Here is a 17,311-nt window from a genome sequence, read left to right on the forward strand (position 1 = left end):
ATAGAGTCAATATTTATATTTCTGTAGTTACTCTCAAAATGCCTTTTAACCTATTTTTAAAAATTATTTTTAAAAATATGTATTTTATTTATTTTTTACAGAGAGGAAGGGAGAGAGATAGAAAGTTATTAACACTGATGAGAGAGAAACATCGATCAGCTGCCTCTTGCACACTCCCAGTGCCTTAACCGGAATCTGCAGGCTGACGCTCTATCCACTGAGCCAAACCAGCTAGGACTATTTTTTAAAATATTCTTAATCCAGGATCCACACAAGAATTATATATTACTTTTGGTTTTCATGTCTCTTTAGTCTTTAAAAACAGTTTTCTTGCCTTTTTTTCCTTTTTGTCTATCTGACGTTTTATGAAGAATTCAATTCACCTGTTTTCTTAAGTAATAGTTTATAATTTGGATTTATCTGATTGTTTCTTTATCATAAGATTCAGGTTAAGCAGTTTGATAAGAATACTATACAGGTAGTATTGTTACTTTTCATTGCTTTGTATCAGGAAACATAATGTCAGTTTTTTATGTTACTAGATGATCATTTAAGTAATAATTGCTTCATATAGTGTCTGTCAGATGTTATCTTGTAAAATGTACTTCAATCGCATACATTATTTCAAAATATAATATTATTACATTTTTCAGCAACCTAAAGTGTTTGTACTTTCTGTGGATTACTAATAAAGTCTGTTCTTTCTCTTAATCGAATTAACTACACTAAGGCTAGATCTGTATGAGTTAGAGGAATTGCATAGAGCTGTAAGATTTTGTGGGTTTGGTTTTTTTTTTACTATATATCTTTGGACATCAGTGAATTTGTGAAAGGGTAGTTCCTGTCATAATTGAATCTTAGAAACTTGCCTATAGCAGATCATACCCAGCCCTTACCTCTGATATTTTGGACTGTTTCTGATTTATCCATTTCATTTGTTCACATAATCAAACATAATTTTGTTACATGCTTAATTGTGCAAAACCCTTTAGGGAATAGATAAATGAAACCCCTTTTGCTTTTATCCTAGGAGAATTCAATGATCTGCCTAAAAATAAAACTATAATAATTATAAATAATTATATAAAGGGAATTTAAAAATAAATTTCCTCTAAACTTGTTGCTTGAGCTTCTTTTGATATATATGTAATTAAGGCTCCCAACTAAATGCTAAGTTGCCTGCCTTAGTTTAGGCATAACTCTAATACTAAGATATTTATATTCTAGGTTTGGGTTGGCACCATTGGATCAGGACCCAAGGGTCGGAATCTCTGTGCTACCTTCCAGCACACAGAAACATTTGAATTCCAAGATGAAGTGGGAGCACTTTTGTTATCTGTATGCCAGATTGTTGGCCAAGGAATTTTGTGTTTCTTGCCATCTTACAAGGTAGGGGAATACTTATTGTTTCTTTTGCCTTTAGAAAACCATGTGGGATTACCATGATAAACTTCCTAAGGCTAGAAGCAACAGGGGAATTATAGTTTTCTAAACATCATATATTGTTTTACTTATTTATTGATTAAGGCACTGCCTAATTGTTCTATTACTGTTTTACTTGACAGTTTAAAAATTAAAAACGTTTTCAAGCCGTGCTTGTTATATATTTATGTGTATGGGATTTTTATTCTTAGAGTAGTTTGATATTTTCATAGTTGAAGGGAAAAGGAGCATTCTTTTCCACTTTTATAAATTACACTTTTGAAAGTTTCAGTAATTTGAATCTAAAGTCAACTTTCTTGGTTGCCTGTATTTTTACTTCATGTAAATGACTTTTTTCCTTGTTTTTAGACTCACTCTGATTTTCAATATTTTCTTGAGTTAAACTGAGTTATAATATCTTAGTCTTAATAGCTAAAGAATTAAAACCATGTATAATTTCTGAGAGGAATATATTTATCAAAATCAAAGCTAAATTTCAATGAAGAGAACTGGCATTTCCTTTTTATTTTCATATGAAGCTATATATCTAAGGACAGTCATAGAAATAATATATATGAATAGCAATATTGATACTTTTGGCTTTTCTACTGTCCTTTTATCTACATACATACTGCGGTGGTCTAAATATGTCCCCCAAATTTTATATTTTGAAATCTTAACCCCCAAAGATGATGACTTTAAGCGGTGGGAGGGCTGAAGTCATGAGACTAGAATCCTCATGAATAAGATTAATGTCTTATCAAAGAGGCTCCGTAGAGATCCCTTGTCCCTTTCACCATGTGAGGACAGCAAGAAGGCGCCAGCTATGAACCAGGAAGAGAGCCCTCACCAAATGTGGCCACACTGGTACTTTGATCTTGGATTTTTCAGCCTCCAGAACTGTTTATGAATTTCTGTTGTTTATAAGCATTCCAGTCAGGAGTATTTTGCTATAGCAGCCCGATGGGACTAAGAGACATACTTTGTTAGCCAGAGATGCAGTAAATTAGTCCTCCTATAGATAAACTGAAGGAATTGTTTCTACAAGAAATTTAATCAAATTGTTTTGTTCGTTTTTACAAGACTTTCTAAAAATAAAATGGACATAAACATCTTTAAAATAGCCTATATAAATAATAAAGAGGGACTATGCTAATTGACCCTCATGCTGTTGCAAATATGGCAGCGCTACAGCCAATAAGGAGGGAATATGGTAATTGACTGTCCTGCCCTCAAAGATGATGGCACCCTGTCCCCTCTGGAGTCTGAAAATCCCTTCAGCCCCCCAGCTGCCCTGGGCCAGCCCGAGGCACAAGCAAGCCTTCTAGTTCCGTGTTTTCAAATGACATAATTTTCATTAGCCAGTTTCAGTAGTTTAAAATATATTATAGCTAATGAATCAACTAAAATTTATAGGCATTAGTACTTTTCTGTTCATTGAGTACTTTGTCTTTGATAAAGATACCAGGTACCAAGCCTTTTGTGTGTGTGTGTGTGTTTTTTTAAGTTTTCTAAGAAAAAAAGTGATGAAATATCAATCTTTACAAATAGATATATTCAAAAGTAAAAAATAGGTCCATCAGACCCTAATAATATACCAAGGTTTAAAAACCTTTAATAATTCGTTATTTTCTGAAAGACTGAGCCTAAAATATTTTGCACTATCCATAGTGTTCATTATTTTCAGCCTTATTTCTAGCATGCCCCATCCTGTATATACCTTTATTTTAGGCACATTGCATTATGAGTGCTTAGAACTGCCATGCATTTTCATACCTATCTATGTGTGGTAGAATTGTAAGATGGCCCCGTCAATATTCCTGGCCTCTTGTGCGTACATTCTTTCCTCCATTATTCATTCAAACAGTAATATGGGTACTGCCGTGAAGGGATTTTGCATAAGAAATTCCTTAAAATAGTGAGAGATTATCTACTTGGTCCCGATCTAATCCCACGAGCCCTTTAAAAGCAGAGAGTTTTCTACAGTTGGTTGCAGAAGAGGAGGTCAGAGAGACATGATCTAGCTTGCTTGGAAGAAAGCAGATGTCTGTGTGATAAACTGACTATGGGAGAAGTAGGGAATATGGCAAGTGGCCTATAGGAGCTGAGAGCAGTCTGGCCAATAGCTAGTAGGAAATGAATTCTTTCAACAGCCAGGCCTTGGAAGAGAACCCCAAGTCCCAAGTGAGAACTGCAGCCCCAGGATACACATTAATTTTGAAGCCCTGAACAGAGAATCCATTTGTGTTGTGCTTGGACTTGTGACCTACAGAAATATAATAAACAAGAGGCCTGATGCATGAAATTTGTGCAAGTTTGGGCCTGCCTTCCCGGCTTCCCTCCCAGCTCTGGCTTTGTCTGGAAAGTCATCTGGAAGGATGTCCAGTCTAATTAGCATATTATGCTTTTATAGATAGATTGTTTTAATAAATAGGTTTTCATGCTACAACATGGCTGTACCTGGAGGACATTATGTTAAGTGAAAGTAGCAAAAAAAGTAACTTTTTTAACAGAAAGTTAGAAGGATAGTTGCCAAGGCTGGAGGAAGAGGGGGATGAGTTGTTTAATGACTTTAATTTTGCAAGATAAATAGAGTTTTGGAGATGGTTGTATAATAATGTGAGTATATTTAACCTAACTGACCTATACACTTAAAAATGGTTAAGATGGTAAATTTTATGCTTTGTATATTTTAGCACAATTTAAAAAGGATTATTATTATTATTTTGGCATTGTAAAGTTCTTTTTTTTTCCTTCTCTCTAGTGGATCTTCTCCACTAGATTGTTGAAGTGGGGTTTTTCCCAAAGTATTTCACCCTCAAGTTTTATAGCAACAGGTTTATAGCAGATTCAGGTTGGCAGCACCTGAAAGTAGTACTTTTTAGGAAACACTGTAGTGGTTACACATCTGATTTATTTTCTTCTCAGCCTAGATTATGATTAGATTATAATAGTGCAGGTACATTTATAGTTTAATTTAATTATTAGCCTTTTAATGGAGGGGTAGAAAATGAGTTGCTTTTTTTTTTTTTCCTCTCTCCCTACAATTAATCTACTCTGGTAAGGAACGAAACATAAAAATGAATTTGTGTAAATAAATTTATTTGTTCAGATTTCAGCCAACATTTAGTTAGCCGATACTTAACTCTTAAGTAGCAAAACTGGTCAAATATATGCATTTTAATAAAATATTTTGTTTAGTCATTGATGAACCCAACTATGTTGATCAATAAAAAGAAATTTGGAATTTATGTTTTAAAAGAGTCAATTTTTTTCATACATAGATAGCTGTTCAGTTCTTGTTTTCTATCCAAGAGATTTCAACAAAGTAGAATATCATGAGAATCTATGAGTTATTTCTGCAATTCTACTTAATTTGAAATCTTTTACATTGTATATATCATTGTATATTTTTATCATAATGTATCAATAAATTACTGTAAATAAATGTCAGTAACAGTAGTGTAGTTCTAATATTTTCAGAGTCCTCATTCGTTTTTTGTTTTTTTTAAATATATTTTATTGATTTTTTACAGAGAGGAAGGGAGAGAGAAAGAGAGCCAGAAACGTCGATGAGAGAGAAACATCGGCCAGCTGCCTCTTGCACACTGGGGATGTGCCCGCAACCAAGGTACATGCCCTTGACCAGAATCAAACCCGGGACCTTTCAGTCCGCAGACCGACGCTCTGCCACTGAGCCAAACTGGTTTCAGCTAGAGTCCTCATTCTTTTAACAAAATTATGTGAGGGAATTTTTCTTATGAGAAAGGACTGTAGGACCTTTTATTTGGCCAAGAACTAAAATGGATCTTACACTTCATGATGATATTCCTTCATATTATTATTCCTAATTCATTACTGACTGTATTCAAATTTGTTGAAAACTTGATCTTGAAATATAACAGAGCCTCTTAAAGTGATGCTGAAACAGATAATCACGATAAAGCTAGAATATAGGAAGTTGTTTCCATAGAAACTTGTATTTTCCATATTTTATGTTTGAATACAGATGTTTGAATAGCAAGAATTAAGCATATATTCATTTTTTTTTAATATATATATTTTATTGAGTTTTTTTACAGAGAGGAAGAGAGAGGGATAGAGAGTTAGAAACATCGATGAGAGAGAATCATCGATCAGCTGCCTCTATCACACCCCCTACTGGGGATGTGCCCGCAACCAAGGTACATGCCCTTGACCGGAATCGAACCCGGGACCTTTGAGTCCTCAGGCCGACGCTCTATCCACTGAGCCAAACCGGTTTTGGCAAGCATATATTCATTTTTACTGTAATTCAAAAAGTTATGAAAAACTACTAGTTTATTTTTAATTTTTATTATTATTTATAAGGAACTATATTTTATTCCTAACATGTGCCATCTATAGGTACATTATAACTGAATAAAATCTAGTAAAAAATTTCTTAAATATTGAAATGAATAGTGAAGAATCACCTTCATATGGAAAAATATGACAGGTTTTACATATGAGTAAATTATATGGAAAAGATTACAAAAGATGGTAGTCTGTTTAGGCAGGCCTATTAAAAAGCATTAAGACTTGAGTACTGGCTATTAAAGTGAGTAAATGGCAATATTATAAAGTTAAACACATGCCAAAAAACATTTTCCAGAGGACTAGGATTGTAACAATACCATTAATGAGGGCAAAGAGGTTTTAATGCAATTTGCACTTTCTAAAGTTTCAAAAAGAGGCTTTGAGTTAGTGCATTATTAATGTACTGAACATCTGGAACTGTGTAAAAGCTATAGACATTGAGCAAATGCAGGATTTCCCCACTAGGTTGCATTCTAACTTATGGCCTCCCTAGTGAGATACCAGTTTTAAGAAGTTTAAAAAGGTAAAATGACAATAACCAGATAAGGTTCAAACATTCCAAAGTGTCTTTTAATTTGTGAGATCTGACCAAAAAAAAAAAGTATCTGAGTTTACCAAATCCAAATGATATAAACACCAATTAATAGATTAAATCACCTATGTCACTATATGTGGGTTAGTCTCTTTGTGTGAATAGTATTTGCTCTTGATGTGCTGAGTAAACTATTTTGTAACAGAGATGACTCATATTTTTCATATATATAAATCTTAAACCTGAGAGATGGCTTTGTGTCAGTGTACTTTCCTCTAAGTTATTTGACTTTTAGATACCTAGTTATGATACTCAAGAGAATTTAAAAATCAACTGAATTATATATGTGTTTAGTTATTTGTATGATTTCTCTAGTAAGGGGGAAGTAATTTAGCTATGTAAATTTGCAGTTTGAGTGATAATGGGAAAGCTGTAGACCTAAATATTTTATCTAAAACTGAAAGTTTGTGATGGACCATTTTCATAAAAATAATTGGTATTTTTTGCTATATTTTATTTACTTTTTTCTTTTTTTAATTTGTTAGAGTAGTTCACAAAACTCAGAAACATTGACTTACCTCCACCAGTTTATTATAAAAGATATTATAAAAGATACAGAACGAACAGCCAGATGAAGAAGTATATGGGGTGAGATCTAGGAGGATCTCAATTACTGGAGCTTACTCCCTCCTGCATAAGGAGGAAGCTCTCTGAACTCCATATTTTTTAGATTTTAATGGCAGTTTCCTAACTTAGGCTCGATTGATTAAATCATTGGCTATTGGCCATTGATTTAATCTCTAGCCCTTCTTCCCTCCCTGGAGGTTGGGGGTGGCCCAACCCTCTAATAATATGGTTGATTCCCCTGGGAACCATCCACCATCTTTAGGTTACTTAGGGACTGTCCAAAGTCTAATTAACATACACTCACGTGTGGTGCAATGCCGAAACCGGTTTGGCTCAGTGGTAGAGTGTCGGTCTGCGGACTGAAAAGTCCCAGGTTCGATTCTGGCCAGGGGCATGTACATTGGTTGTGGGCACATCCCCGATAGGGGGTGTGCAAGAGGCAGCTGGTCTACGTTTCTCTCTCATCGATGTTTCTAGCTCTCTATCTCTCTCCCTTCATCTCTGTAAGAAAATCAATAAAATATATTAAAAAAAAACAAAAAACCATATACTCACGTGTGGTTCAAAGGGGCTTGTTATAAACAAACTAGAGGTCTGATGCACGAAATTTGTGCAAGAGTCGTCCTTCCTTCCCTCGGCTGCCCACAGTGGCTTCCCTCTGGCACCTGGGACCCAGGCTTCCCTCCAGCACCAGCAGGCACCCAGGCTTTGCTCTGGCTGCCAGCAGGCACCCAGGATCCAGGCTTCCCTGTGGCCTCTGGCAGGCACCTAGCACCTGGACTTCCCTCCAGTTCCTGCTTTTTCTGAAAGGACATCTGTTCTAATTAGCATACTACCCTTTTATTATTATAGATTATGTCACTTCATGGCCATGGAGCTATTGGAGGAACTGGAACAAAAGATGTCCTTAAAGCTCTTATTGCTCAGGAAATCCCGAGGGTTTTAGGACTTCTGTTCCTGGAGCAGGGATAAAGACCAAACATATATATTTCTTATTATCAATCACAACATCATACTCACCCTACTCATTGCCAGATTAATATATCAATCCGAGTATTTTAAAGGCAAAAAATTTGTAAACTCCCAACCTTGGTTGTTTTCTAGTGTTGCCTTTATGAGTGAATGGTACCATAATCTATATTTGGACTAATCAGATAACCTGGGGATATGATCCTTTTAATTTTAAATATTTTATAATCTCACCTTCTCTACAATATAATTTTCAAAAAGATAAAATCATGACTCACATGTCAGTATAAAGTGATCACCTGTCAGAGTTTATTCAACTAGTTGACTAATAAGAGAATGAATATGATGTTAAGGCTGATTCAGACAGTATTTACAGGAGCTCTGTACTTATAAAGGAATACAATATAAGATTGCTGACCTAAATAAAAAACTGGTTAATGTACTGCAAACTAATAATCTGTTACATTTGGGGTTATCTTTTCTCATGGACAGAAATTATTTGCATTTCCACTGGATAAAAATATATAAATTCACATAATATCACTAAATTTATATCTTAACAGTAAACAGTGAGTTCAATAAAGTTCATTTTTCTATAAAATCCTTGGATGGACTTTTGCCTCCATATGAAATTGAAAGTTTGTGCTATACTTCTTTCCCTTCCTCTCACATTTCCATAAATTTTTTTTAATACTTTCTAATCCAAGCTACATCTGTCTCTGGATTACTATATCAGTAGTTTAAATGTACCCATTCTAACCCCCCTAACACATCCATATTAATATGAGAGTAGTATTGTTTTTATCTTTATGTTTTTTAATTGTGAAGTATAATGTATGTAATATATAAACTTAATATGCACATTTCAGTAATAATAGAATGGACTTCTAAGTATCCACCATTCAACAAAAAATAAAACATTACTCCAGACATTAGGATGTAGGAGTAATGTTCTCCATGTACCCCTTCATAATCATATCCTCTCATCTTTAGAGACATTAATGTTGCTTATTTTTAAAAAAGTTTATATATGTATAAGATAATATATTGTCTTTGAACTTAGGAACTTGTATGCATATATGTATAACTCATGGACACAGACAATAGTGTGGTGAAGACCTGGAGTCGGGTGGGAGCAGGGTGGAGGGGGTCATTGGCTGGGGGGGAGCTGCAGGAAAGGGACATCTGTAATACTTTCAACAATACTGGTAAAGATAAATTAAAATAAAAAGAATAAAATCATTTATATGTTATATATCTATAATTTACTTTTTTTTTTTTTAAACTCAATACATATAGATTTATGTTCATTCTTGTTGGTACATGTGTTACTAATTTTTATTTTTTTTAATCCTCACCCAAGGATATGTTTTGAGACAGAAGAGAGACAGAGAGACAGAAACATCAACATGAAAAATATTAATCTGTTGCCTCCGTACACACCCCATCCTGAAACCGGGATATGTCCTCTGACTGGGAATCCAACCTGCAGCCTTCTGGGATGACGCTCCAACCACCTGAGCCACCTGGCCAGGAGGAGTTCACTGATTTTTTAAAATTTTACTTATTTTTTTTTTTTAGTTCACTGATTTTTAAAAATTTGATTAGTCAAGTCTGTTAATGAACCCCTCTATTGAATTTTTTAGTTCAATGATTGTTTTCTTTCAGCTCCAAATGTCTGTTTGGTCCTTTTTATATTTTATATATCTTTTTTGAAGTTCTTATTTTGTTAATGTATCATTTTTCTGAGCTTGTTGAGCATCTTTATGATGATTATTTGGAATTATTTGTCATAATACATATACCTCCATTTTTTCCCCTGCTTTCGAAATTCCCAAGAGAACCATAATAGAAGTGGTAGCAGCACCAGTACTAGTAGTGTTAGTAGTAGTAGTAATAGTAATGGTAATAGCAGCAGTTAACATTAATGGTGCTCTTACTAGTGCCAGTTATCATTCAAAGCTATCTAAATTGGTTAATGAATTTAATCCAATCACAACTCTATGACTTATTGTTTTCCTCATTTTATAGATGAAAAATGTAATACACAAAAACTTTAATATGCTTGCCATAGTCATGTTGTAGCCACAGTGGCTTTAAACAAATTCAGGTAAGTTTCACACACAAAATTCACTTTCCCTCTCCTTTTTAGTTATTAGAAAAGTTAAAAGAACGTTGGCTCTCTACTGGTTTATGGCATAATCTGGAGTTGGTGAAGACCGTCATTGTAGAACCACAGGGAGGAGAAAAAACTGATTTTGATGAATTACTACAGGTGTACTATGATGCGATCAAGTGCAAAGGAGAAAAAGGTAATTGGAAATGATTGTATGACTAATGAAAAAAGATTTTTTACTGTAAAGTAAGAAGTTGGTGCTGTTAGAACATTATTTGTGTTATCTTTTTAAATTGCATTTAAAGGAAGAATTATATGTTATACTCCTGAGTAAAAAGAAAATATTGTAAGTGAAAGAAATTTTTTATTTGGAATTATTCTGTGAATGTTTTCAATTGGGGAAACATTCAGTTATTATTCCTTAGTCATCCCTACACTACCCACAGTGTGTTGTGAAAAAAGGCAGGTAGATCTTCCTTACTAGCCAAATGAACCCTACATTTTGAGGCAGATAATATACTTTGTGTTTATATTCTAGTACAGTGGTTGGCAAACAGCAGCTTGCGAGCCGCTCTGTTGACTAATGAGTTTGCCGACCACTGTTCTAATACATAAGGTAAACTTGAGTTTTCAAAACATAAGTGAAGACTGAATATGAAAGTTAGAGAATGTCAATTTATGAACAATGCAAGATCATAAAGATACTATAACATACTTGTCATTATCTTTGTATGATGAGTATTCTGTGTGTGTTGTACATACTTTTTAATATTAACTTGATTCAATATGATATATTATACAAATTGAGAATTATTTAAATAGTTCTGAGAACTTTATATGCTTGTGGTAATGGTAAGGGTTGCCATTTCAATTTCTAAAGATAAAACTGTTGGTTCACAATTGCTTAGTTCATGTGCCAATTACTACTCTGATGTGGTTTTACTGTGTGTTTCTCTGAGAAACATAGTTTGTAAATTGGTTTGTTACCACATTGTACCTAAATATAATTTTGTTTTTCTCATTTATTTAAAGACATTGAACTTTTAAAAACTTTCATAAGAGTTTTTAAGTTTGAGTCTTTTAAGTTTGTTACTATGATGACTTAATCGGAGCTTTTCAAAATGACAAGAAAAGGCAATTTCTGGGAATGTTGAATGTGCTTTTAAAAATGTTTATTTTCTGTTGCTGAAGATGGAGCCCTCCTGGTAGCAGTTTGTCGTGGTAAAGTGAGTGAGGGTCTGGATTTCTCAGATGACAATGCCCGTGCTGTCATAACAATAGGAATTCCTTTTCCAAATGTTAAAGATCTTCAGGTAGGCCTTTAAAGTCTTAAGAAATTTTATAGAAGTTATTGATTTTATGTTAAGTTAACTATACATTTTTCTTGTATCTTCAGATATTTTAATTTAATTTTATAGTGACTCAATGAGTGAGAAAGGTTTAGTAGATGCTGGTTTATTTTATTTGTCTTTTCAAATTATAAGAGAAAGTTTATTTAGGAAGTTAGAGAGGTAGTAGAAATGAGCCAGCTGAGCTGCGTAGGGTCAGAATCTAAGTTACAGAAGCAAAAAGAGGGCCCTTGGAGCTTGGGAGAGAGAAGTAACTGGTCAGGGGGGTAAGAAGAAGGGGAATGGAAAGGTATGGGCGTGTTCTGGAGAGGAAGAGTGTCAATTATATTTTTAATTTATACTATTTATTGTTTAACAGAGTCATTTTCCAAGTGTGCTTCCAGGTCAGGAACATCAGTATAACCTATGATCTGATAGAAATACATATTCTCAGACTCTATCCAGATCTATGGAGGTAGAGCCAGCAGTTTGCATTCTGTGAAGCTGTTAGCCACAGACTAACAGGGGTCCCCCGTAGTTGTGGGGCCCTTTTTCTATCTGGCTCTTTTCTTTCCAATGCCATGCCCTGCTCTGCAGATTGCAGTGATTTTAGCTGCTCCAAATTCTCTCTTCCACCTCAACTCAGCAGGACCCTCTATTCTGCCGGTTCAGTGCTCTGTGTTGCTGCCAGGAAGTTTTACTCAGGAAGAGAGCAGAGAATCATGGAGCCCCCCACCTAATGGATTTCCCTTATCTCTGAGATTAGTCATATGTTGCCTGATGTCTACTCCTTGAAAGCAGTTGCTTTATCTGTTGTATCCTGTTTTACAATCACTTACAGTGGGAGGGATATTCCCAAACCAGTTATTCTGGTCTTGGCCAAAAACAGGAGTTTTGCTTCATTATCACTGATTGCTTGCTAAACATTATATTTGAAAAATTACTTGTAGCAATAATTTGAAGCCAAAGATGATGTTATCTTTGATCGAGGAGGATTTTTATTTATTTTCTACAGGCAGTTGAAGATGCTAGCAATCTGAGACCAAAAATTGAGGTTTTTCTGACCACTGAGCTGACCGCATTGAGTATAATTCATATCCCTCCTCCCAGAGCACAACCCGTTAGGGTTTCTTACCAAAGTAGGAATTCTTTCTCCAGGCAGTTATCTTCTTTACTATTAATATTTTACTAGACACTGTGAATTATATAATATTAACAGTAACAAACGGTATTTCTCTGGCTAGTTTCTACTCTTCACTAATCTCTGGAGCTCCTCAAAATTTCTGAAAGTCCATAAGGGATATCAGTTCCTTTCAGTAACTGGTGCCTTCCACTACCTTTCTCCAGCCCAGGGTTGCTGTTCTAAAATGGCCAATGATGCCTCTGGCTATTGCTGCTGATGAAACACTTGCTGTCCACTCGGGAAAATTGTTGTGTTCACCATCAACAGCATTAGTGCTGAAGCTGAGTGCTGCTGATGGCACTGCTGTTGGCGGTGGTATTGTCTCTTTTTTATGTCTTATCATTTTGCCTTGGCCCTATGTTATTGCACTAATACTGCTTTATTAAAGTGGAAAGAGTGTTTTTCCCATTCTTTCTGAACCACACGTTCTTCCAATGTCTTAAATAAGTCCCCTTCCCCCAAAAAACTAGCTTTTTAAATTGTTGCTTGAATCATTTCTCTGTTTTGGACCTATATATGAGTTTTTCAGAGCTGGGGAAAAAAACCCTTATGGCTAATAATAGTTTGTACTAAATACAAAGTAACAGATACAAAAGGATTCACATCAAACTCATAATTTGAGTATATCTGAGAAGAGAAATAAATGGTATAGAGCAGTAGTTGGCAAATTCATTAATCAACAGTACAATTGAAATTTCTTTTGAGCCAAAACCAGTTTGGTTCAGTGGATAGAGCATCGGCCTGCAGACTGAGAGGTCCCTGGTTCAACTCCAGTCAAGGGCATGTGTCTTGGTTCTGGGCACATCCCCAGTGGGGGGTGTGCAGGAGGCGGCTGATCAATGATTCTCTCTCATCAATGTTTCTAACTCTCTATCCCTCTCTCTTCCTCTCTGTAAAAAATTAATAAAAATATATTTTAAAAACATTTTCTTTCGAGAGACAAATTTTTTAAACTTAAACTTCTAACGCCACTTTTTCAAAATAGACTCGCCCAAGCTGTGATATTTTGTGGAAGAGCCACACTCAAAGGGCCAAAGAGCTGTATATGGCTCGCAAGCCATCGTTTGCCGATCATGGGCATAGAGGGTAGTGATAAAAAGGACTTCAGCATTTTCTATAATACTTGTTTGTTTTAGTAAAAAGCAAGCTTTAAGAAAATACAGTGAGAACACAGGTGTTTATATGTTATTCTTTCAAAATTCTTAAAATTAAATAAAATGTTACTTGTGAAGAAAAAAATTATATTAACTTCCATTTTCTCTACCCTCACTTTCAACAACTATGATTCTGGACATTTTTTAATGTCAATTTGGGCTTTTAAGTTCTTTCCAGGTAGCATCTCAGTCTGTCATACAGACACCCTGTAGTCTGTTTTGACATTCCTCAGTAATGACCCTCCTTGTTATAGTTCTACCTAACTGAATTCCAGTGGCTCTAGTTGTACAAAGTAGAATAACAGAAGACAATGAGGTGTTGGTAGGGAGGAGGAGGTTTGTTCTAAAGAAGTTGACCTAGTTTGCCTAATATCCCTAGTGGTTCCTAAAAGGGCCAAATGGGATAGACCTAAGAGTAATCTGAGTTGTAGGAATAAGGGATAGATAAAAAGGGAAATTCTTTTTTTTCTTTCCTATATTTTATTGATTTTTTTACAGAGAGGAAGGGAAAGGGACAGAGTTAAAACATCAATGAGAGAGAAACATCAATCAGCTACCTCCTGCACACCCCCTTCTGGGGATGTACCCACAACCAACGTACATGCCCTTGACTGGAATCGAACCCGGGACCCTTCAGTCTGCAGGCCTACACTCTATTCACTGAGCCAAACAGGTTAGGGCAAGAGGGAATTTTTTTTTTTTTTGCAATACTAGATATAAAGGAAGTGTATTTCTTTTTGCCATATGTCTGGATCAGTTTTTGTGTAATAAACAGTTCTAAAACTCTGACTTAAAACAACATTTATTATGATACACACGTGTATAGTGTGGTGGCTGGCAGTAGATGATCTAGGCCAGTGTTTCCCAACCTTCTCTCATGATGAGAATCACCTGGTGGAGTTGTTAAAACACAGATTCCTGAATCCCAACTAAGAAGTGCTAAACTAGAATTTTTGAGAACATATAGGTAAAATTGCATGCCTAACTTAGTGCTCTGTATATAAAATCTGTCTTAGAGCACTAGTTAAGTATACAATTTTACCTATATGTTCCCAAAAATTCTAGTTTAGCACTTCTTAGTTGGGATTCAGGAATCTGTGTTTTAACAACTCCACCAGGTGATTCTCATCATGAGAGAAGGTTGGGAAACACTGGTCTAGGCTGGGCATATTGGGCAATTTCACCTGGGCTCAGTCATCCTGCTGTGGTTTGACCATTGTAGGTTGGGCTTGACTGCGTCAGGACTGTTTTACATATGTATCTCATTTTTCATGGACCAACAGACTAGCCAAAGCATACTGTCATTGCAATGGCAAGGGTACAAGAGGCAGGATTGACTGTATAAGCACTTCCACATTTTCTAACCTTTTGCCCACAGCATGTCATTTGCCCAAGCCCAAAGTCAGAAGCATGGGGGGTAAAAGATTTAGAATTAAGACTTCCAAAAGGAATCCTGGCATTTGTTTTTTCCACAGCTAAAGGATATTTGTAAGGCATCCATCCAAAGACTGATGTTTATAAACTTTAACAGTGTAGGTATGCGATTTTTCTAATTAAGAAGGTCTATTATCATTTGGAAATGACCAGAATATAGTAGTCAATACCTGAAATATCTGAATATCTGAAATATTAATATCTGAAATAAATCAGAGCATCATTATAAATGGTTTCTTAAAATTCATAAATGACCAAAGAAGTTGTTAATAATATTTATTTGTACTACTATGGATATAAAAGACATTCTGAAATTTTAACCAGTTAACTGACATAAGCTTCTATAGACGCAAGCAGCAGACCTTTTTTTTAAAATCTAATTCAAAATATGGCAGTTTTAATGAGTTCACTTTATCTATTTTTTGTTGTTTGTGCTTTTGGTGACATACTTAACAAAAACATTTGCCAAATACAAGGTCATGCCCCTAATGTTTTCTTCAAAGAATTTCATATAGGCTTAGCTCTTAAATTTATTTATTTATTCCTAAAGGTTTTATTGATTTTTAGAGAAAGAGGGAGGGAGAGAAACATTGATCGGCTGTCTCCTGCATGCCTAGTACCACCCTACCGGGTGTTGAGCCCACAACCTGAGCATGTGGCCTAACCAGGAATCAAACTGGCAATCTTTCAGTACATGGTACAGTGCCCAACCAACTGAGCTAAACTGGCCAGGACAAATGATTTCCTTAAATGGCTTTTCCAAAACTAATACCATGCTTCAAATTACTGGACCGCAAATTAGGACTTTATTGTTTTCTTTTACATTAATACTCAGACTATCATGCAAGAATAAGAAGTTATTTATAAATGCAAACAAATATTCTATCATATGGAAATGAAACAATCTGTTTTTGCATTATTTTCTATATTGTTTGATTTGAACTCTTATTTTACATGTCATCCTTGTGCAGGAGCCATACTAATCTTCTCTGTATTGTTCCAATTTTAGTGTATGTACTGCTGAAGTGAGCGCTAAATTGCTATTTTAAAAAGCTAGAATCAATGTCTGAGTTAGATAAGTCATTTGAGTGGGGGAAAAGAAGGCAGTGACGTTAATTTTATGATACTAATTTTTTTCCTTAAATTGAGGCACAGATTATAGAAGTAAAAATTAAAATACTAACTTAAGACTTTTGTAGTCTCAATTGCAGAGTTTGGCTTTTAGAGAAGCAGGAAAATGAATGTTAGAGCCAGAAATATGACTTCTTTGGCTGTGACCAGGATTTCCTTTTCCCACCTTGGGGACTAGAAAGTAGTGGTAGGAAAATTTCATTTTGGAGCCAAGTGTGACTTGTTTAGTTTGTCATAATTTATTGCGTATACCTCAGGGACCTGAAAATAAAGAAACCCACTATGAAATGTTGATAATGGGCCACTCTGAAGGGCAAGCAGTAAGCTAACTTTCCCAGTGAGGATTTTTTCACTTCCACCTTTTCCAGATGCTTCTGATCATTCTATAAGGACATACTTAACTGTGTTGTAGTTAAGAAGAAAACTTTCTGTGCACTAAAGCAAAGTATTTGAGAAGCAGAAAAGTGAACCAAGGCTTTTGCATGATCAGATGTTGGTGGAAATGTATAACTAAAAAGTTCTTTTAACGCAGTTAAGTCACAGTATAATGGATATCTAAAGCAAATCCTTTGGTCAAGTAGTATGATCTAAAATCTGCAAAAGCCTTCAACTTTATAATGCAGGTATCCACATCTCAATTTGATGGCATGGTCTAATTTCTGAGGCATACAATACTTAGATTTTCTTTAAACAAGTCAATATTCTTTTAAAAAAAATATGTTTTTATTGCATTCAGAGATGAAGGGAAAGAGAGCGAGAAATAGAAACATCAGTGATGAGAGAGAATCATTGATCTGCTGCCTCCTGCACACTGCTTACTAGGAATCGAACCCACAACCTGGGCATTATGCCCTGACTGGGAATCAAATTCTGACCTCCTGGTTCATGGGTTGATGCTCAACCACTGAGCAACATCTGCCAAGCTCTACTTAGATTTTTAAAATTGCATTTTATTGTATTCCTTAGCACAGTTTAGTTTAAGAGTACATAGAAATATCCTCTCTTCGTGGGTATTGTGCCTTTACTCCTCTGAGAAAAAATTTATATAACCGTGAGGCATGAGGCTAAAAATTTTTA

General features: G+C 35.1%; 1 protein-coding gene across 2 annotated transcripts in view; it reads left to right on the top strand.

The window, feature by feature from the left end:
• BRIP1 (BRCA1 interacting DNA helicase 1) overlaps nucleotides 1–17,311 on the top strand; it is a 111,126-nt gene that overhangs the window by 58,328 nt on the left and 35,487 nt on the right. For both annotated transcript variants that reach the window (XM_084861650.1, XM_084861651.1), the window contains exons 14-16: nucleotides 1,228–1,389; nucleotides 10,041–10,200; nucleotides 11,196–11,317. In XM_084861650.1, the coding sequence (XP_084717776.1) occupies nucleotides 1,228–1,389; nucleotides 10,041–10,200; nucleotides 11,196–11,317 (444 nt within the window). The remainder of the gene's footprint in view (nucleotides 1–1,227; nucleotides 1,390–10,040; nucleotides 10,201–11,195; nucleotides 11,318–17,311) is intronic.

This window comes from Pipistrellus hanaki (assembly GCF_964339955.1).
Source record: "Pipistrellus hanaki genome assembly, chromosome: 16".
Lineage (NCBI taxonomy): Eukaryota > Metazoa > Chordata > Mammalia > Chiroptera > Vespertilionidae > Pipistrellus > Pipistrellus hanaki.